The following is a 23143-nucleotide window of genomic DNA, read 5'->3' as shown; positions in this document are numbered from 1 at the left end:
GAGAGCAGTTAATTAAGCATATAGTATCCTGGGCTTTATTAATAGGGGCATAGAGTACAAGAGCAGAGAGGTTATCTGAACTTATATAAGACACTGGTTAGACCTCAGCTGGAGTACTGTGTACAGTTCTGGGTGCCACATTATAGGAACAATGCGAACACATTGGAGAGAGTACAAAAGAGGTTCACAAGAATGATTCCAGGGATGAGAAACTGGGGACTGTTCTCATTGGAGAGAAGAGGGCTAAGAGAGATTTGACAGAGGTGTTCAAAATCATGATGGGGCTGGATAGAGTAGATAGGGAGAAACTGTTCCCCGCTCGTAAAAGAATCGAGAACAAGAGGGCACAGATTTAAAGTGATTTGCAAAAGAAGCAAATGTGACGTGAGAAGAAACTTTTTCACACAGCGAGTGGTTCAAGTCTGGAATGCACTGCCTGGAAGTGTGCTGGAGGCAGGTTCAATCGAGGCATTCAAGGGGGCATTAGATGATTATTTAAATAGAAACAATTTGCAAGGTAATGGGGAAAAGGCAGGAGAATGGCACAGCCGGGGCAGACATGATAGGCTGAATGGCCTCCATCTGAGTCGTAACAATTCTGTGGTTCTGTGGAATTCTCTACCCCAGAGGGTTGTGGATCCTCCATCGACAAATATATTTAAGGCTGGGATAGGCAGACTTTTGGTCTCTCAGGGAATCGAGGGATATGGGGAGTTGGCGGGAAAGTGGAGCTGAATCACAACATTAGCCATGATTGTTCTGAATGGTGGAGCAGGCTCAATGGGCCAAATGGTCTAATCCTGCTCATCTTTATGTTCCAATCCATAAACTGACTCGGAGATGGAAATGCACCCTGAACCAAGGCACACTTTGATCTTTGGCCAATAAACATTACAACTCACTTCATTGCAGGTGAAGATGACCTCTTGGACATGTTTGCTGGAGATTGAGATCTTCGGAGTGTGGACGTCACTGACCCAGGGGATAGCTGTCTCTTATCTTTTTTCACTTTCTCTGTCTAAAAAAAAAGGTTTTTGTTTATATATAGAATCCAAATATGTTAAAACATTAATAAAACTGAAAGAAAAAAAGCTTAACATGGGCACATTGGAGTTATTTATTGTAACTTCTGTCCAAAATTCAAAAGTGAATTTGGATTTGGACTAGCGACAAGTAATCTGCGGGAATCTTGAATTTCCTTTAGACCATTTTCTAGGCAGAACTTTGGATGTGTTAAATTCTGGTGATGCAAGGAGAATTAAACTCAAAGACTGAAAATTGGTTCCATGACCAGCGTGTTGTGTTTTACGCCTTGGAGATATGCAGAGATGACAAACCGGGGGCAGGATCTTCTGTTCGGCGTGCTGGCCCCGTCCCCGCACACCGACACGTACAATGATGCGTGGTGATGTTGGGCGTGCATCCCGAGTAACCGCGCGTCATTCCGATCTTTCTTTCGGTGGGCACACATTAGAATCGGCTGCAAGCCCGCCGAACTGTCAAAGGCCTGTTAAAGCCATTAATACACTAATTAACCTAATTGTCAGGTTTAAGGTTGGCAGACAGGCAAAGAGCACAGGCGGCCTTCGCATTTCTCATGAAACCTCATGCATGGGCAGGTAAGGTTTCATGAAGAGTGTATTAAATATTTTTTAAACATTTGATAAACATGTCCCAGCTCATGTGACGCTATCACATGAGGGGACATGTGGGGATGATTTTTTAAACATTTTTTATTGTAAACTTTGAAACTGAAGTTAATCTCCTGGAGACAGCTCCGTGCCTCAGGGAGATTTCTGCCCTCTTTCCATGATGCGTGAAAAAGCACAGGCCCCGACTCTCCTTCCTCCCCCCACCTCCCCACCACCCCCCCCACCATCCGCACAGGTACCGCTGAGCGCTTGCGGGTACGCGTCACGCTAGGCGAGCCTTAATTGGCCTGCCCATGTAAAATGGCGGCACGCAGCCGATCGTGGGTGGCGATCAGCTCCACGCCTGCTCCCAACGGGGAGAAAATTCTCCCCCAGGTTTATACGTCTGAACAGGAATTTATTTACAATGCTTCCAAAATGTCTGCCCTCTCATACTTACAGCTTCTTTCTTCAGTTCAGTCTCTCTTTCTCAGCAACCACACCTAAAACAATAGCAAAGTGCCTATACTGCTGCTTCCATTATTTTATTAATTCTGGGGAAACTAACTGACTGCTCCTAATAATAAGAATTATATATCTAAAAGTAGTTGCCAATCAACCAGCACCACTGTGCAGTATACACAAGAACTGATTCATTTAGACTTCAAATTGCATTGAATATTGAACAGAAACAATATCAGAATAGGGGCCAACCTTCTCTGGTTCTGGGACATGGGGTGACGAGGTGGACATCTGCTGAGGTGCAGGTCAGAGGATATTTGGACAAGCAACTGCAGATGCAATTCAGCCCCTAGACCGAAGTACCATTTTTTTCCATTTCCATGTTCACTTACTATTTCTAATAGAAGCTGCTGAAAACCCCATCACGTAGCAATTATACAAAAGCAAAATGCTGCAGAAATCAGAAATAAAAACAAAAAGTGCTGGAATTACTCAGCAGGTTTGGCAGCAACTGTGGAGAGGGAAACAGAGTTAAGGGCTGGGATTTTCCGCTCCCAATGGCGGTGAACATCATGGTGGGTGGGAGCGGAAAATATCAGGAGATGGCAAAAATCGGTTTCACATCGTCATAAAACCAGTTTGCGATCGTCCGCTCCATCAATCAATGACGGGCTGCGTTTCCCACCATCGGATATCAGATTTCAACACTTTATCATCTCATTATAATTCCTGCTCACCAGAATCACCCCCCCTATGCTGGATCATCCAGGCATGTCAGTGTGATTGCACACCCACGTGTTTCACAACTGTACGTAAGCGACGTGCACCTGGCGAGCTGCACTTCACTCGGGACTTCGAGGTTTGTCTGCCTACCTTGCTTCGGGCAGCACTTGTGGTCATCAGTACCAGGCTTCACAGACAGCACATCACTTTTAGAGGGGCTCACGGGCAGGTCTCTACCTACCAGACCAGCCATAAGGTGGTTTTCCAATGGGTGCAGGGCTGGGGCTTGCTTGGGGAAGAGGGGGGGGAAGAGGCCTCAGGCAAGAGGCTGCAGGGCGGGGGGCTGTACTGGGGAAGAGGGGTAACCAGGGGATGTGTGTGGGGAGACATGTGGCCTCAAGATGGTGAGGGCTGAGGAGGCAGTCTCCAGAGGAGATGAGGCCAGATGGAGATGTGAGGGTGTCTGTGAGAGAGTGAGTGGTGATGTCCCTTGGGCTGGCAGTGAGTGAGATACCAGGGAATGTGTGATGGGCTTGTGAGTGTGTGAGTTTAGAGAGATGAGATGGTTGCCTTACCCTGGCAGCACGGATGAGATCAGTCATCCTCTTTCTGCGCTGGATAGCCAACCTCTTCTGTGCAATGTTGGCACTGACCATCACTGTCACCGCCTCCCAAGCCGGAGTGGTGAGATTGCTGGACCTCCTGCGGCCAGAGCAGGGGTAGAGGACATCACTGCGGCCTCCAAAAGTGATGGGTCACTGAACTCTTCCTGGCTTTCAGGCCCACATCTTCACTGGAGCAGTCCTGGGCTGCGAGCATTGAGAACTGTGTGTACGGCTGCAGTTTAAATATGGCCCCTGGGGTGAGGGAAGAGTGAGGTAACGGTGTGGTGGGCGATTCAGAGGCTGCCCGGCAGCGAGAGGGCGTGTTTCCTGTGGCTGCATAATTAATGAGGTGGGAAGCGGACATTATGGCGTGAAAACCTGTCATTGTGGCCGGTGGGTAAAACATCGCTTTTCACACCCGTTATTGCACTTGGTGCAAATCTGGCACCTACATGTCGGGTTGGTGACCCTGCTGAACATTTCTGCAATGTCTGTTTTCATTAACACAGTAATTACCTCTTTCTGCTAGGTTGTGTAATTGCAATGTGGCCCTCTCTCAAATGTGGACTCTTGGGGCAGATCTTTTGAGCCCCCTCCAGGTCAGGAATGGATTGGGGTCGCGGTGGGGGGGGGGGGTGGTCTGAAAATACTGGAGTACCAATCTCAGAATGCCATTCCCAGCACTGGCCATTTTAAGAGAGGTAAGTTTGGAGCCCAGAAAGGCCAGCCACTCCCATGAGCCAGGGCAGGCAATTATACCCATTAAGATGGTGTTGAAGGTAAGTCATGGAGGCAGAGTGGGAGTTTTCCAGTTGATCTCCAGTTTTCCGATGTGAAAAGGGGCTAATCTAATGCCTGAAGGCAGGCACCCAGTGGCAAACTAGGGTGCCAGTGCTCCTGACCGGGTTACAGGCCCTCCCTGTTTGCGTGGGGGCATAGCCAAAGACCACCTTGTGGACGAGATCCCCCCTCCAATGGCTGTATTTTTTCTGTATTCTATCAAGGTTTCTAAAACGTGGCTGACAGGACACCTTCTTGAGATGTCCTCCCATGTACTCACCTTATACTGCAGTTAGCTTCTACTCTGAAGCTGGAAGGTGTCTGAATGGCCCTCCAGATTTAAGAGCCCACCAGCCCCCATAATTGGACAGGGAACCTGTCTCCATGCCAATTAATGGCTCACCCACATGAAAATCGTTACTTTCACCAGTTTCCCACCAGTGCCGGGTTCTCGAAGACAAGCCCAGCTCCTTTTCCCACCTCCATGGCAAAATTTCAGCCCTTAAGTTAATACCAGAAAAAAGGTGACAGTGAGATACATTTTACAATAGATGCTGCCTTATTTTCCATCTCTTTTTTTTTTGGCAGGGCAGCAGAGGAGTATCCGGAAACCTTCAATGATGAACGTTAATCGAGGGGTTACTATTTTGGCTGACTGGGGAGTATAGAGTAAAAATAAGAGAACAAGATGAAATCAGGAAACACTCCATGCAAAGGATGGTAGGAATTTGGACCTATTTTGTAAATGGTAATTGATGCTAGATCAATTGTAACTTTTAAATCTGAGGTTTTTTGTTCGCCAAAGGTATTAAGGTAGGCTCCTCCAACCTTTTTGCATGGGCGGGGAGGGGGAGACATATCCAGTTTTTACTCACTCAAAGGGCCAATGAGTAGATTTCGGAAAGATACATGAATGAGTGAGCTTATCAGCAGCCATCACAGGAGAGTAATGGCCTGTGATTGGAGGAACAGCCTCCTGCAGGATCTTCAACCTCACTTCCCTCTCTTACCGGAATTCTGAACAGTGGCTTCGGGGGCCACAATCTGGCCCGTGGGCCTCGGGTTGGACAAGCCTGTATTAAGGAATATGGGACAAAGGCGGGTATATGCAGTTAGGTTGCAGATCAGCCTCGAGCTCACCGAATGGCTGAACAGGCTCGAGGGGCTGAATGGCCCCCTGCTGGCTCTGGGACATTTTGCATCAAAGGTTAGCAAAACAATACCCTAATCAATGGCTCATTCTCTAGCCTGTCTCTGCTGTCTTCATGTTGCTGTTTCTTTCTCCAGCGAGGGCCTCCAAATCTTGTAGCAAGAAAGGAGTCCCAACAACAGCAACCTCTCTCAAACCATCTTGCCCAGCATCAAAGTGCTAATCATTCAAACCTGCTCTGTTGGGCAAGACATGTCGCTCGTATGTCCGACACCAGACTCCCCAAGTAACTGCTCTACTCAGAACTTGGTCATGGCAGGAGATCCCCAGAAGGACAATGGAAATGCTTTAGGGATGTCCTCAAAGTATCCCTGCAGAGATCAAACATCCCACCAACTCATGCGAGACCCTGGCTTGTGACCGACCAAAATGGAGAAGGTTCATTTGGGAATGCACTGGACACTTTGAGAGGCTTTATTGGGAATGTGCAGAAGTCAAGGCATCAGAGGAGCATGCAAACCTCCAAACAACCCATCTACCCAATCCTTCAAACAGCACGTGTCCCCGTTCATCAGACATCATAGAGCCCATCAAACAGGAGTGGAAACCAGTCAGTCTCAAGCCTGAAGGAGTGCCTGAGAAGAGGAGGAGGACGAGGTTTGTTTCTCTATCTCTCCTCTTCTGCTTCTTTCTCTCTTTTCTTTCTTTGCTTTCAGCTGAGAGGGACTGGGTGGTATGATATGGTGGAGTGGGGCTGATGGGGGTGGCTGCACTCAGCAGGTGGAACTTAAAGAAGATGTGGCTCTTAATGGTTCACTTCTGATGTGCTTTTCTAATCATCCTGGCTCCATTATATCCCCCTCCTACCTATCCGTTTTCATACAAGAGACATTGCTTACTTTCAAAATTCAATTTTAAAAATATAATTTGAATCTCTGTCTCACGGTTCAAGTGTTTAGCTTTGGCTTTTCACTATTCAATGGTTACTGCTGAGAAGACAGACATGTTACCTAAGCCTTTCATCTTGAACATATCAGGGCAAATGCAAGAATGTCAAAATTCAAACAATCACAACAATTTAGACTATAGGAGAAAAGGTTGGCAAGGCAACCTTGGCTGAGGCATTGAGATGGAGAAAGCAATGGGGAATTATAGGCTCCCCAAGCTCTAGGGTAATTCAAGAAAAGGCCTAAGGCTTGAACATATTTCTTTATTTCCAGAGAACGGGTCCCTGCCTATGAATGTATCTTGCTTCTAGCAAGTGTAGATGAGCCACATTATGAGCTCAACTGATTATCTTAAATTGGTTGTTAACGTAACTATTAGCACTGTCATGATTGTTCAGCAAGTGCTGTCCAATCACAGAATCACATCTAATGGCATACATTTTGTTTTGGGTTTTGTAAGCACGGTTGAGTATGGCCTGTACTCTGCCTATCATAAATGCAGCAAGCAAATTACTGATGCCTTGTTACTGGGGCAAATATATTCAAATAGCAGAATGAAAGGGCACTGCAATTCTGTTTGCATTGGAGGAATCTGCAAAATCTAGGATTGGTTCCAGGGGACAAACACTTTCTTCCCCAGATGTAGCTGGATATAATGAGGTCCACGCAGTCGCCAGCAATGTGTGTTTATTTAGGGGAGGGCTTCATCAGTGAGTACACAGTAGTAGTGCTTTCGACGCCTGGCTACAGCAAGCAGGATAGCAATCCACGGGAAAATGCAGGACATGGACAAAGGGGTCCAGGCCACTATGAATTTAGCCTTAAATGCAAGTTTCTCTTTTCAAACCAATGCTACAGTACTTTTTTGAAGAAACAAATTGGAATTTTCCTCATGATTTATTCCTCTCCCTTGAATTGCGCTGCAATATGACCTCTGACACTGGCAGCATCATCCACGACACCTCGCTCTACTGGCTCACCATTCTGTCCAAGCAGTGAGAGAGGGCAGTGTGACCACAGCAATAATACAGGAGAGTCAGTCTCGTCCTTGCCTATTCGTCTCACAGTGCTTGCTTGAATACTTTTAAATTGCAATCTTCATGATCACAAACCCTAAAGAAAAATAATGTGTTTTTGTAATACTGCCACTTCATTGTGTTTCGTTTTCATTATTACAATAGCATGCCAGAGCTTTGGGAGCACAACAAACTCTCAGCTTCTTCCTCGAACAGAGGCCCGAACGATCCCCATCCACCACTACTCTCCTCCATCTGACTGAACTTGTTCTCACACTGAACAATTTCTCCTTTAACTCCTCTCACTTCCTCCAAATATAAGGTGTGGCTGTGGGTACCTGCATGGGCCCCAGCTATGCCTGTCTCTTTATGGGGTATGTGGAACATTCCTTGTTCCAGTCCTACTCAGGCCCCCTTCACAACTCTTTCTCCGGTACATCGATGATTACTTCGGTGCTGCTTCATGCACTCGTCGGGACCTGGAAAAATTTATTAATTTGGCTTCCAATCTCCACCCCTCCATCATTTTCACGTGGTCCATCTCTGACACTTCCCTTCCCTTCCTTGACCTCTCTGTCTCAACCTCTGGTGATAAGACTGTCCACCAATATCCATTACAAGCCTACCGACTCCCACAGCTACCTCGACTACAGCTCCTCACACCCCGCTTCCTGTAAGGACTCCATCCCATTCTCTCAGTTCCTTCACCTCCGTCACATCTGTTCTGATGATGCTACCTTCAAAAACAGCTCCTTTGACATGTCCTCCTTCTTCCTTAACTGAGGTTTTCCACCCACGGTATTTGACAGGACCCTCAACCGTGTCCGGCCCATCTCCCGCGCATCCGCCCTCACGCCTTCTCCTCCCTCCCAGAAACATGATAGGGTCCCCCTTGTCCTCACTTAACACCCCAACAGCCTCTGCTTTCAAAGGATCATCCTCCGCTATTTCGGCTAACTCCAGCATGATGCCACCACCAAACACATCTTCCCTTCACCCCCTGGCGGCATTCCATAGGGATCGTTCCCTCCATGACACCCTGGTCCACACCTCCATCACCCCCTACTCCTCAACCTCCACCTACGGCACCTCCCCATGCATACGCAAAATATGCAACACCTGCCCCTTCACTTCCTCTCTCCTCACCATCCAAGGGCCCAAACACTCCTTTGAAGTGAAGCAACATTTCACTTGCATTTCCCCCAACTTAGTCTACAGCATTTGTTGCTCCCAATGCGGTTTCCTCTACATTGGAGAGACCAAACGCAGACTGGGTGACCGCTTTGCAGAACATCTTCAGTCTGTCCGCAAGCTTGACCCAGACCTCCCTGTTGCTTGCCATTTTAACATTCCACCCTGCTCTCTTGCCCACATATCTGTCCTTGGCTTGCTGTATTGTTCCAGTGAAGCTCAACGCAAACTGGAGGAACAGCACCTCATCTTCCGACTAGGCACTTTACAGCCTTCCGGACTGAATATTGAGTTCAACAACTTTAGATCTTGAACTCCCTCCTCCATCCCCACCCCCTTTCTGTTTCTTCCCCCTTCCTTTTGTTTTTTCCAATAATTTATATAGATTTTTCTTTTCCCAACTATTTCCATTATTTTTAAATCCATACCTTTTATGCCCTTTTAGTCTTATTTCACCCCATCCCCACTAGAGCTATCTGTCCCTTGCGTGTCCTGCTATCCATTCTTAATTAGCACATTCTTTTAGATAATATCACCACCTTCAACACCTCTTTGTTCTTTTGTCTGTGACATCTTTTGGTTATCTGCTCCTATCACTGCTTGCTTGTCCCTACAACCACCCCGCACCGCCCCCCCCTCCACTTCTCCCCCCACACCCCACCTTAAACCAGCTTATATTTCACCCCTCTCCTATTTTTACTTAGTTCTGTTGAAGGGTCATGAGGACTCGAAACGTCAACTTTGTTCTTCTCCACCGATGCTGCCAGACCTGCTGAGTTTTTTCAAGTATTTCTGTTTTTGTTTTAAACTCTCAGCTCACTCTCTCTTTATCTGTCTCCAGCCCTTCCTTGCCTCTTTCAGTTTGTCTCAGTCACTTTTTAGTTAGTTGAACAACTTCAGACCATGAATCTGTCCTTCATTTTGTATTTTATCACCCCAGTGCCAATCTGTATCTTGTTCTCATGTTTTGCTTTCAGACAGCGCTAACCTTCATGCTACTATTAACACATTCTCTGGACCAATGCTTTACTACTACCATTCCCACTCCCACTCCCTTTGCCTTTTGTTCCATGACATTTTTGTCATTTAATCTCCCCTGCCCTCTAACCTATCCATTACCTTCCCTTTTTGCTCCACCTGACTCTCCCCTCTTTATCAATAGCATAAATCCCATCATATTTCTATCTCCCTTCCGTTCCGAAGAAGAGTCATATTGGACTGGAATCATTAACTCTGTGGGCAGGATTTTACCCCTGTCAGGGGAAGTTGAAGTGTGGGTGTACAAGAGGTGCGCTACTGATCGACACCCCCTAATTGGGGGCGCACTGCTATTTTACGTGTATGGGCCAATTAAGGCCCGCCCAGCGTGACATGCGCACGGAAGCGCTATGTGCTCCCTATGCGGGCGAGGGGGGGGGCGGAATCTCTAAATCCGAGGGTGCGCTCTTTCGCGTGTGTGCATGAAAGAGCGCACTCATCTCCCTGAGGCTAAGTGCTGCCTCAGGGAGATCGGCTCTACAACAAAAAATATTAAAAATTTAAAAAAAAATTCCCTGACATGTCCCCTCATGAGACACTATCACATGAGTTGGGACATGTCCATAACTTTTTAAAAAACTTTAAATTTTTTAAAACCTACATGAAACCTCATCCCGCCCGTGGATGAGGTTTGATGCTTTTTCTGTAGCCCGCCTGGGCTCCCAGCCTGCCTGCCAACCCTAAGTTTGGACGGGCAGGTCCATTAAAGAAAAAAAAACAGTTTAATGACACTGTCAATGGTCTCAGTTTAAATGGGGTGCAGCGACATTGGGAGTTCCGCCTGACACCATCCTGTGTCATTTTACACGTCGGCAAGCGGGCCCCCCACTCGCCGACAGTAAAGTCCTGCCCTGTTTCTCTCTTTCCACAAGTGCTACCAGACCTGCTGAGTTTTTTCAGCACTTTTCGTTTTATTACTCCAGTCACTTTGTTGCTTTATAGCCTGCTTCAGACTTCCTACTTAAGTGGGTAGTGATTTCATTATATCAGGAATTTTATTAGATTCACTTCCATGGTAAGGATATTAGGATTGCTTTTTAACATGTATATAAATGTAAATTTATACAACTGAATTTACTATAAGTGAAATTTATTGCTTAAGCTATATACAAAGCAGTTTTTTTTTACATCAAGGTCATGGATTCAAGAACTGCTGTAGCGAATTGGGTATAAATTCTAGGCTGACACTCCAGAGACAGTACTGAGAGAGAGTGCTACACTGTCAGAGGTGCCTTCTCCTCCATGAGACTGAGGCCCTGTCTGCCCTCTCAAGTTGATGTAAAAATCTCTTTTGAAGAAGAGCAGGGGAGTTATCCTGAGCCAATTTCTACTAATATCACTAAAAGTTAGATTATCTGGTCAGATCCCAATGCTGTTTGTGGGATCTTGCTGTGCACAAATTGTCAACTGTGTTTCCTATTTTACAACAGCAACTACAATTCAAAAAAGGATTCCATTGACTTTGAAGGTGAGAGGTTGCCAAAGGTGCTAAAAGGCCCTTTTTGTTTTTGTGGTATTTGGAAATTTGGGGAGAATTTTCATGCCATTTACAGACAGAAAGAGACGGATTTTCAGCAGGAACACAGGGATGAAGTTTACATTCCGTGGCAGTGGGCGGGAGTCTGATCCGGAAGCACGTGAATTAGCCCAGCCCCCGCCTTTAAGCAACATTAGATAATACGATAATCAGCCAATTAACTGACACCAGGCGGGTTGTAGGCCAAAAGGGTTCATGGAAGGTGGGCTGCTCACCCAATAGGCCGTTAAAGGTGGGACGTGTGGGCAAATGTTACTCAGATACTAGCTACATAAATGACGTCATGTTTGAACATTCTTGAGAAGATCACTGGTTTATTTACTTTGTGCAAGAATGCATCGAGATGGACTCCACTGATGGTCTTATTTGAATGTGTATTCACGTGCACTTAAAGGAGTGACAGAGTTTGGATGTTTGTGATTGTCCAAGATGACAAATTGGTTTTCTTATGATGGGGGTGGGTAGGAGGAGGAGACACTGGTAAAGGTGAGCAGATACATGGGAACACCACCACCTGCAAGTTCCCCTCCAAGTCACTCACCACCCTGACTTGGAATATATCGCTGTTCCTTCACTGTCACGGGGTCAAAAACCTGGAACCCCCTCCCTAACAGCACTATGGGTGTACCTACATCACATGGACTGCAGCAGTTCAAGAAGGCAGCTCAACACCACCTTCACAAGGGCAACTAGGGATGGGCAATAAATGCTGGCCCAGCCAGCGAAGCCCACATCCTGTGAATGAATTTTTTTAAAAAATCTTTGGATAGACTGAACTATTGGCATCTTCACAGGATTAACGCCTCCCTAGTCCAACACCCATCCAGATGCTCCCTGGCTGGGCATTCCATATCTGGCTGTGGCAGCTCAACCTCCTCTTCCTCTGGAGGAATGGATTGTCCCCCTTGGCTCATCCCTCCCTGTAATGGTAGGTAGTGAAGTGTACAAGCAACCACCAGGAGGAACATTCTCAATGGCACGTACTACAGAGACCTCATTTTGAACAGGACAATGGTTTGCCCAATGATAGCCCTGGTCGTTGAGTGGTTCACGTTATATCAGTGCTCAGGGTCAGTCCTGGGGCCTCATACAGGTGTCATGGGGCACTACTTCAGAGGGTACCCTTCGTCACCCAGCAACCACCCTTCCATTGCATCCTGCCCACTAAACATTCCTGGCACCTGAGAGTTCTTGAGGGTGTACCGGTCATGGTTGCTCCCTGGGTACCATGCACATACCTGAAATAAGTGCTGCTGGTGGTCGCAGACTCTGTTAGTGAGTGGTAGATGTTTGGGTTAATGAATACCCCTGGATGTCCTGCTGTTGCTTTGATGGCGAGATGGGTGCAATCAATAACATCTTGCACCCTTGGGAAACCTGCCATGTCCACAAAGCCTCTGGCTCTTTCCATCTGACTGATGTTGCCAGTGGTGAAGGCAATGAACTGCTTTGTACTGTGAAACATGGCATCTGTAAACACCTTAATGTAGTGGTGAGCTGCAGGGCTGGGTCACACCATTCTGGTCTCTGCAGGCAGCCTGAAATTACCCAGATGCAAAAACGTTTTGTGCCACCATGACTTTCAATGCCACAGGCATTAGATGTCATCACCCCAACCCCCCTCCCCTACAGCTGGATGTCATCTCTATATCTAGCATGTCACATAGAGATGTCACCGTGGTTTGCAAGAAGTGAAGTCTCTGCAGGCACCATCTACCAGACACTTCTGAACTCTATACACATGATTGGCAGGTAATGGCCTCTGCACCTCCTGCATCCTGCCCTCAGCAGCCCCTCACTCCTCAGCAGGCTGGCCTCCTTTATCCACTTGTTGTGGCTCCTGCCCCTCTTCAGCTGGACTCCTCCATCTCCTTCTCTTCCTCCTCTCTTCCCATGCCTATATTGGGCTCAGCAACAATGCTGCAGTGATCTTATATTTCAGTGTCCATCATTTTGAAGGCAGTGTAATGATTGATAGCCCTGATACTGACCAGGAATTCATGCACTTCACAGATTTGCCAGTGGAAAGCCTCACCTGCTAAAGTAGGGCATAAACCCACCGCCAGCTTTTATACCCGTGCCTTTCACTAACTATGAAAAAAAACAAAGGTTCCTGCTTGGCATGTTTCATGTGCAGGCGACGTATTATGGCATCAGGGATGTATAACTGCAGTCAACTGGGCTGCTAATAAGCTTAAACAATCATTACTTGCTTATTTCAAAGTGGTGGTGGGCTCCCTATTTTGGAGCCCATGCAGCCACCGTATTATTGCTGACCAGCGTGATGAGGTTGTGTTCGCAGCCCAATGTCACCATGCTGGATATTATGCTGCCACGGGACTAAAATAGTCCCATTTTCAGAACATAACATTCAGCCCAAATGCTCAGATAATTACTCTCTAACTCTCTGCTGACTGCACTCTGATTCTATTATCAAATGAATAATCTCAGAATCATTTAAAGGTTACAGCACAGAGGAAGGCCATTCAACCCATTATGCTCATGTTGGCTCTCTGCAAGAACAACTCAGCCAGTCTCACTCCCGAGCTCTTTCCCTGTAGCCTTGCAAATCTTTTCACTTGAGATAACAATCCAACTCCCTTTCGAATGCCTCGAATGAAGCTGCCTCCACCTCATTTTTAAGCAGTGCATTCCAGATCCTAACCACTCGCTGCATAAAAAAGTTTTTCCGCTTGTCGCCTTTCGGCCTTTTGCCAATCACATTAAATCAGTGCCCTTTAGATCTCAATCCTTCCACCAATGGGAACAGTTCCTCCCTATCTACTCTATCCAGACCCCTCAAGATTTTGAACACCTCTATCAAATCTCCTCTCAACCTTCTCTTCACCAAGCAGAACAGTCCCAGCTTCTCCAATCTACCACGGAATTGATGTCTCTCAGCCCCAGAACCATTCTCGTGAATCTTTTCTACACTCTCGTTACTGCCTTCACATCTCTCCTAAAGTTTGGTGTCTAGAATTGGACACAATACTCCAATGTACATAAGATAATGAATTCTCCTGCAATTAAAAAAAAAACAACTGATCCTAACAATATTCCTTCAGGTTTTCTGTCACCCAGGATTACCAACGGAAGCACAATGTTAAATACCACACAGAAAATTCACCATCAGCGAAATATCCTTTCAATAGTATTGGAAACGCAAAACATTCAAGGAAGTCATTCCAAAATAGGATTCAGGTCATGAGTTTTAACAATATGGTTAGAAAGTCCAATTGATGATATTAGGACAATAAGGACTTGCATCTATATAGCACCTTTCACAACCTTGGGAGGTCACAAAATGTTTTACAACCAATGAAGCACTTTTTCAGTGTAGTCGCTGTTGTAATGTCGGAATCATGACAGCCAATTTGCACACAGCAAGATCCCACAAACAGCACTGTCATAATGATCTGATAATCTATTTGAATTGAGTTGGCCAGAACGCTGGGGAGAATGCCCCTGCTCTTTTTAAACAGTGCCACAGGATTGTGCCCATCTACTGAGGGGGCAGAGGCTCAATGCATCATATTACACTTCTATGTGTGGTATTTTACATGCGTTTTAATACTTTTAAAATAAATACCAGAATGTTAAATGTTGATAAATGAACTTTGCCAGCTGAAGGCTTGACTCTCACTACTTGACTCATTGGTATCATCCAAACCCCAGACTAGGTTGCGATTTGTTTGAAATAAACTATAATCGCTTGACAGAACTTTGGATGTCCAACGCTATAGTAATTTGTTACCTATTAGAGCTAATGCAACATTCGTCATCATTCTTCATCAATAGGGGCATTGGGGGCAGGTAGTGGGGGTTGGGGAGAGAGGGGGGGGTGGGGGGGGTGTTGCCCAGAAACCTACTACACACTAAATAAGGCTCAACAGGGCTGGATTATAGGCAATGTATAAAAGGTCCCTGATTAATTCTGGGCTTTATTTGCTCAAATAGGAAATCAGATCAGGACTTTATATGCACATGTCATATAACCCATGATTTTACATACAGATCTTTCAGAATAGAACTTTCTTTGGAAACACCATCACATGAAGTCTTTACTGAGTCATAGCGTGACTGATAGCAACAACTTCATTTGACTATACAAAATAAATAAGAACATCATGTGGTTTTTACCAATAAATGAAAAGATATCTCCAATAAGCAATGTTATTCATTTTTGAGCTTCATCAATAACTTCATCATTCTTTTCGCTACCTGTTGAAGTTCTGATGCCAGTGTCCCTTTTGTCTCTCCTGGTGAGCTGGAGATGCCGGCTGTATTCAGATTGTCTCCACTTGGGCTGAGCGTCGACGTGGAATTGGTCTTGTGGGGGCTATCTGAGGTTAGACAAGGGCAGAGATGGGACACTAAAGAGTTAAAGTTTCAAAGAAAAGAGCAAAAGAGTATATAGAACGAGGAAAGAAATGGAGATTCACATTAGAATACGTTTACTGGATAGAACAGGCTAAAAGTGAACTGCCACCACAACAGTGTGTAACGCTGTTTTCATGTAGTCACTTAATCTTGGCTAGATTCCCCTTAGAGTTCCAGTCTCCATATTATATAAAAAAAATACAGACTGAGGGGTGACCTGATAGAGGTCTTTAAAATTGGGTAGATATAGAGATGATGTTTCCACTTGTAGGAGGCACCAGGGTTAGGGGCCATCAGTATAAGATAGTCACCAAGAGATCCAATCAGGAATTCAGGAAAAACTTCTTTACCTAAATAACGATGAGAAAATGGAAGAAGCCACCACATGGAGTAGTTGTAGAGCCATAGAATGGTTACAGAACAAAGGGTGGTGATTCAGCCCATTGTGTCTGTGCTGGCTCTTTGTAGGAATTACTCCACTCCCCTGTCCAACTTAGTTAGTCCCATTCCCCTGCCTATCCCCCCCTCCCTCTGCCACTCCAAGGTGAATAACACAGATACATTCAAGGGGAAGCTAGATAAACACGAGGGACTGAACAATACAGGGGGAGGGGGCGGACAGCACCACCCCCATCCCCCCACCCCACCCCTCGAAACCACATGTGTGTAGGTGTCACGCTCCATGCCAACCTGCCCCATAGCCATAAAGCGCTGCGAGGCGAACTAAGGGATTTCTGCCCCTTGGAGCTGCCAGCCATGTTCCATCAGTCCCAGCAGCACCAGGGAGGCACCAGCGGCTGTTGCTGGAAAAGGAAGGACCCCTAGGCCTCAGATCCCCAGAGCAGGTTAGTCCAGGGCCTTGGGCCAAGGGGGTTTGAGTAGGTTAGCGAGATGGGTGGGAGGGTGCAGGGGGGTGGGTTTAAGGGAGGAAAGGAAGGGGGAGGGAGGGGTTCAACCTAAGGGGGAGCTGTCCCGTGATCGGCAAAGGACAGCCCTTGAGGAGTGACAACCCCTTCCTTCCCGCTCTTTAACAACTCGAGATTAAATATCAGGCACAGTGCTCCTGCCCTGATCATGCCAAACGTTTTATGGTGTGGCAGCATATTATCAGGATCAACTGGCTTGATAACAAGCCTAATTTACCCTTAATTGTTGATTTAAATATGGCGGGCAGGCTGCCGTTTTCAGCGCCACCATTATTAATGGGGTGAGCTTGGGAGTGGGCAGGTGGGGTGGACGCCCACCTCATTTTGTATGCCCAGGTCCTGGGGGAAACAGACCTGCGGTGGAGCACTTAAAATACAGCCGGAGGAATAGAAGGGTATATTGATAAGGTGAGATGAAGTAAGGTGGGAGGAGGCTGGTGTGGAGCATAATCCCATTCTACTGAATGGCCTGTTCTTGTGCTTTAGGTTCTATGTGACTTGTGTAGCTATTCTATGAATACCATACACCATAGAACCATCTTCAACAGCTGTGCTGAACTTTTAAGACTCAGATTACCCTATTATTCAAATCTAGATTGCCGCCTTTGTATCTCTTTTATCTTTGCCCAGCAGGTTTGTATTTTCTAAGCTCGAAATTAGCTGATGGCGCTTTGAAACATTCCTTTCATCCACCATTATTATCTGATTATTCTCTGAGCTTTACTGAGATCTGAATATGAGGACGTGGCCCCTGTCTGACTGGCTGCAAACTGACAAAACCTCCAAAGTTTATTGCAATTCAAGCTCAGCTAACAGTTGCTGCAGTAGCAACAGCCCAAAATTAGCTAGACTGAGGCATCTGACAGTGAGTACCCCAAATTGGATGTTTCCTCTTCGCTTTCCAATCATATTATTTTTGTGTTGCAACTTGCTGGCAGTGTGAGCTGATAATGCTGTAGTGAGGACAACGGAACACCAGAGAACTTAGTGAATGGTGGGGCCAAGAGTCTATCGCCTTAGCAATGAGGTTAAAGGATTGAGAGAGAAAAAAGAGGAATGATGGGGTAGGAAACAGAATTACTAAGATTCAAGCTTGGAAACAGAAAGAAAAATAAGGGGAAAGATTGGATTAACTGAGTAAAAATGGCAAAAGGATACAAAAAACATTCCAGTAATAGCTGTAAATCGGGAGGTGGAAGGGAGAGAGGAACTTGGTGAAATTACAATCACTAGGGAAGTGATACTGAACAAACTGATGGAGCTGTGGGCTGACAAGTCTCCGGGTCCTGATGGACTTCATCCTAGGGTCTTATAAGAGGTGGCTAATGAGGTAGTAGATGCGTTGGTGTTAATTTTCCAAAATTCTCTTGATTCTGGAAAGGTTCCATCAGATTGGAAAGTAGCAAATATAACCCCTCTATTCAAGAAGGGAGGGAAGCAGAAAACAGGAAACTGTAGGCCAGCTAGCTTGACATCTGTCATGGGGAAGGTGTTAGAATTGATCATTAAGGAGGTTATAGCTGGGCACTTAACTCAAGGTAATCAGGAAGAGTCAGCATGGTTTTATGAGAGGGAAATCATGTTTGACCAATTTATTAGAATTCTTTGAAGGAGTGACATGTGGGGAGTCTGTAGACATACTGTACTTGTGTTTCCAGAAAACATTTGATAAGGTGCCACATAAAAGCTTACTGTGAAAAATAAAAACTCATAGTGTGGGGAGCTAACATATTAGCCTAGATAGATGATTGGCTGGCTGACAGAAAACAGAGAGTATGCATAAGTGGATCTTTGATTGATAGAATGTGACGAGTGGAGTCCCGCAGGGGTCTGTGCTGGGGCCTCAACATTTTACAATTTACATCAATGATTTAGATAAGGGGAGTGAAGGCATGAAAGCTAAATTTGAAGATGACACAAAGATAGGTCGGAAAATATGTTGTGAAAAGGGCATAAGGAGGTTGCAGACGCATATAGATAGGTTGCTTAGGTGGGCAAAAATATGGTAGATGGAGTATAATGTAGGAAAATGTGAAGTTGTTCACTTTGGCAGGAAGAATAATAAAGCAGAATATTACTTAAATGGAGAATGGCTACAGAATTCTGAGGTGCAGAGGGATTTAGGTGTTCTAGTGCATGAGTCACAAAAGGTTAGTATGCAGGAACGACAAGTAATTAAGAATGCTAATGGAATGCTATCCTTTATCATGAGAGGAATTAGACATAAATTAAGGATGTTCAGTTATACAGGGCATTGGTGAGACCACATTTCGAATATTGTGCGCAGTTTTGGTCTCCTTATTTAAGGAAGGATATAAATGCATTGGAGGCAGTTCCAAGGAGGTTTACTAGATTAATATCTGGAATGAGTGGGTTGTCTTATGAGGAAAGATTGGACAGACTGGGCTTGTTTCTACTGGAGTTTAGAAGAGTGAGGGGTCACTTGATTGACAAATATATGATCCTGAACAGTATTGACAAGATGGACATGGAAAGGGTGTCTCCTCTTGTGGGTGAGTCCAGAACTAAGGGGCACTGTTTTAAAATTAGGGGTCACCCTTTTAGGACAGAGATGAGGAGAATTTTTTTCTCTCAGACGGTTGTGCGACTTTGAAACTCTCTGCCTCAGAAGGCAGTGGAGTCACTGAATATTTTTAAGGGTAAGGTAAACAGATTCTTGTTAGGCAAGAGAATAACGTTATTGGGGATTGATGGGAATGTGGAATTCGATACACAAACAGATCAGCCATGATTGTATTGCATGGCGGAGCAGGCTCGAGGGGCCGAATGGCCTACTTCTGCTCCTTTTTTTTATGTTCGTATGTTCAGAAAATACCAAAAAAAATTAGTGTGAGTTACTGTTATTATTGTGAGCTATTAGCACACTAGTTATGACATGCTGATTAAACCCGCCATATTTTCCCAGTAAATTCTGAGTTGCTTGTATCAGCAACTACCAGAATTGATTGACTTACTACACGTGATGCTCTGATTGAATAGTTATTGCCTCAACTGACTCATTTTCAGGAAAGGGAGTGATGAATTCAGCTTAATGGTAGAGCATTTGATTAATTTTTAAAAAGGTCCAAGTGTTTCAGGTACATTGACCAGAAATTGAACTGGACAAGAGCAGGTGAGAGGCTAGGAATCCTGTGGTGAGTAACTCACCTCCTGACTCCCCTCCTGACTCCCCAAAGCCTGTCCACCATCTACAAGGCATAAGTCAGCAGGAATATTCTTCACTTGCCTGGATGAGTGCAGCTCCCACAACACTCAAGAAGCTCGACACCATCCAGGTCAAAGCAGCCCACTTGATTGGCACCCCATCCACAAACATTCACCCCCTGCATCGCTGACACATAGTGGAAACAGTGTGTACCAGCAGTGTGTACCATCTACAAAATGCACTGCAGGAATTCACCAAGACTCATTAGACAGCACCTTCCAAACCCACGACCACTACACCATCTAGAAGGACAAGGGCAGCAGATAGATGGAAACACCACCACCTGGAAGTTTCCTTCCAAGTCACTCATTATCCTGACTTGGAAATATATCTCCATTCCTTCAATGTCACTGGGTCAAAATCCTGGAACTCCCTTCCTAACAGCACTGTGGGTGTACCTACACCACATGGACTGCAGCAGTTCAAGAAGGCAGCTCACCACCACCTTCTCAAGGCCAATTAGTGATGGGAAAGAAAAATGCTGGTCTAGCCAGCGATGCCCACTTGTTGTTAAATGATTTTTTTTAAATCCCTTAAGTTTTGTCTTTTTTTCTACAACTATCTCAACCTGTGCCAAATTTAGGTGGCATGATACATTCTGTGGAATGTTGCAGTCTGATTGCAATCAAATCAGTATCACTTAGATAGTAATTGTCTGATTGTTACCATCAATAACTCTTGCAACAAGAACATTGTAAATTGTTCACATTTCGCAAAGGCATTTTTAAAATGCATGTTCAACTAAATAAGTCACATAAATTGATTTTTTAAAATTCATTCATGGGTCATAGGCATTGCTGGTAATGCCACCATTTACTGCACATCTCTACATGCCCCTGAGAAGGTGGAGATGAGCTGCCTTCTTAAACAACTGAATGGTTTGCCAGGTCATTTCAGAGGGCAATTAAGATTCAACATGTCATCACGGAGAGGCCAGACGGGCAAGGACAGCATATTCTTCCCTAGAGGATAGTATTGAACCAGATGGAATTTTACAACTACCCACTAGTTTCTTGATCACCATTAATGCTACTAAGCCCTTTGTTCCACATTTACATAGTTGAATTTAAATTTCCAACTGCCATGGTGGGATTTGAGCTCATATCACCTGCTCATTACTCCAGGTCTTTGGACTATAAGTCCAGTAACACAGCCACTGTGCTACCATCCCTTCATAATCAGCATTGAAGACATTCTTTGTTATATTTTCCTTTAATATATCTTAATATTGGTGGATAAATGTTCACACAGCATTTTTGAGTGCATTTTATATTCGAACACTGTCGACTGAGAGTTTTAGCTACATTCCAAAAGTACCAATTTAGCATTAAATATTTGAAAAGCTTTAGTTTGTTCAATTATTTGCACTTGATTTTGAAAATAAGTTGCTTGTGGTCTTGGAATACTGGGAAGTCATAGATCCTTCCCTGTGGTAGACATGATAAGCTGAATGAAGTAATGAATGGGCTTCTGGAATCTGTTTAAAGTCTCACACATTTTTACCACCTAAAACCCTCTCTTTCTTCTGGATTTTCTAAGAAGCATTTTATTGGGATTCTGCAGTTGCAAACCTTTAATCGTAGAAAGGAGGGAAAATCTCCCAATTTGGTCTCCAAAAACATACAAACATGCAATGGGGAGCAGGAGTAGGTCACTCAGCCTCTCGAGCCTGCTCCACCATTCAACAAGATCATGGCTGACCTGATTGTACCTCAACTCCACATTCCTGCCTGCCCTGACATTTAACTGGCCAATATTTTTCATGTATACATTAGGATCATGAGAAAAACACTTTAGAAATGCATTAAGCTCTTGGAGCCCTCTTTGATCAAATACGCATTAACAGTTTGACTGAGCAGTTTTTAAATGATCAATTCTTTAAAACATATAAAATATATTCAGCGAGCAACGATCATAAAGTAAGATTTGAAATGCTTAAGTTTAAAAGCGAGAGTTTTGTTGGACCAAAGCTGGATTAACACTCCACGTTTTGACCTTTGAACCTTTTGTCATTTACCTGAATGATAGGTGAAACAATATGACAAAACCTGACAAGTTAAGTGGTCAGCAAGCAGCAGATAACATTCTCCGAGGGACAATGTGAAAGCAGCAGTGAACTGCTAGATTGAAGCAATTGAAGTAAATTATGTCAAGATGAAAGAAAAGCGTGAATCATTAAAGGATAAAACTCAAAATTAAAGTCAAATGAAGAAAAGCAACATTCATTATTTCATTGTTTAAAAACAATGGAAAATCTGAAACAATAATTTTCTCCTCCTTTATCTTCATATAAAGTAATTGGCATACAAAATTCTTCAGGTTTGTGATGAAACAGGTGACACGTGCACACAAGTCCAGTCTTGTCCAACAGGAATCACTGAAATGTCCCAGGTGATGCTACAGTGATACTGTTTTAGCCACATGCGCTCATTTTAGTGGAAATCACTTTACACACAATACATGTACATTTACTGAACAAACATCTATCGCCATTCAGTGACCAAGGGAGTGAAGCAGCCACACAATTAAATAATATTCTGCTTTTCCTGTCACTATCATACCAACAAACACAGAAAAGGTTAAAATTCACTCGCATATGCTATGTGAATGAGTATCAAGGTCACACACCTAGTGCTGTGTCTATCACTCATTGTTTGCTAATCAGAAATGCTATTAACCACATCTGGATTTCCAACTGGCCACTTGTGACTGGTGGCTAATGTATTGGGCAACACTGGAATAATCCACAGCTGCTTTCACGACACCATTGAGCTTTTAACCATTCCTCCTCCCCAATCCAAGATGGAGCATTACACATGCGAACCAGTGAGTCTTCCAATGTGACAGTCAGGACTTGAGCCACGTCCAGCTGTGGCCTGATTGGCCCATGTGCCCATTTTAAAAGTGGGTAACAGTTTAAACAAAAACATTGAAAGAAAAGCTTGAAGGCAGTTAGTGCCAGGCTTCATGAATGGTTACCGCTGAAGTGAAAATGATGCTTTACTTATTAAGCACGAGAAGTACCAGATTAGTAAGGTCTACTGCAGAACAGAAATGTATTTGCAATTAAGATGCGTGTTAATTAAAATTGAAACTTACAAAATTTAGAAGTAAATTGGCAAGTGCCATTGCACAGAACTTGTTTAGGATATATAAAGCTGAAATCACTAATGAAAAGTTTAAAATGTCTTTGTACATAACTGGAGAAAAATAAACCTTAACATCATTGACAGATGAGGCCCCAGGTATGAGACCATAAGATGGGCAATGGCAATATAGTAAATGAGCTTGGCTAGGCCAGGTCTGAGAGACAGATATTTGTGCCCACAAACAGTGTTGATTATCTTCTGACAAAGTCCCTTGCTCCTGTGTGGTAGTAGCCATTAGCCATCGTTCTGCACAATACTACCTGGCATTTTACAGGAACCATGCGGAGGAGCTGAAGCTGTAGACACGGGTAAGAGTATTTTTGAAGAACTAGAGATGCAACAGGCCTGACCAACACTTGAGAAATTCAAGGTTACACTGAGA

At 44.6% G+C, this 23143-nt stretch overlaps 1 protein-coding gene across 1 annotated transcript in view; it reads right to left on the bottom strand.

Annotated features, from left to right (window-relative positions):
* LOC121290470 (MAP7 domain-containing protein 2-like) overlaps positions 1-23143 on the bottom strand; it is a 103662-nt gene that overhangs the window by 59812 nt on the left and 20707 nt on the right. The window contains exons 2-3 of the mRNA XM_041210909.1: positions 15302-15423; positions 903-1018 (exon numbers count right to left, since the gene is read on the bottom strand). Coding sequence (XP_041066843.1) covers positions 903-1018; positions 15302-15423 — 238 coding nt within the window. The remainder of the gene's footprint in view (positions 1-902; positions 1019-15301; positions 15424-23143) is intronic.

Source organism: Carcharodon carcharias, chromosome 18 (genome assembly GCF_017639515.1).
Source record: "Carcharodon carcharias isolate sCarCar2 chromosome 18, sCarCar2.pri, whole genome shotgun sequence".
Taxonomy (NCBI): domain Eukaryota; kingdom Metazoa; phylum Chordata; class Chondrichthyes; order Lamniformes; family Lamnidae; genus Carcharodon; species Carcharodon carcharias.
This window is presented reverse-complemented; position numbering and strand designations above follow the sequence as displayed.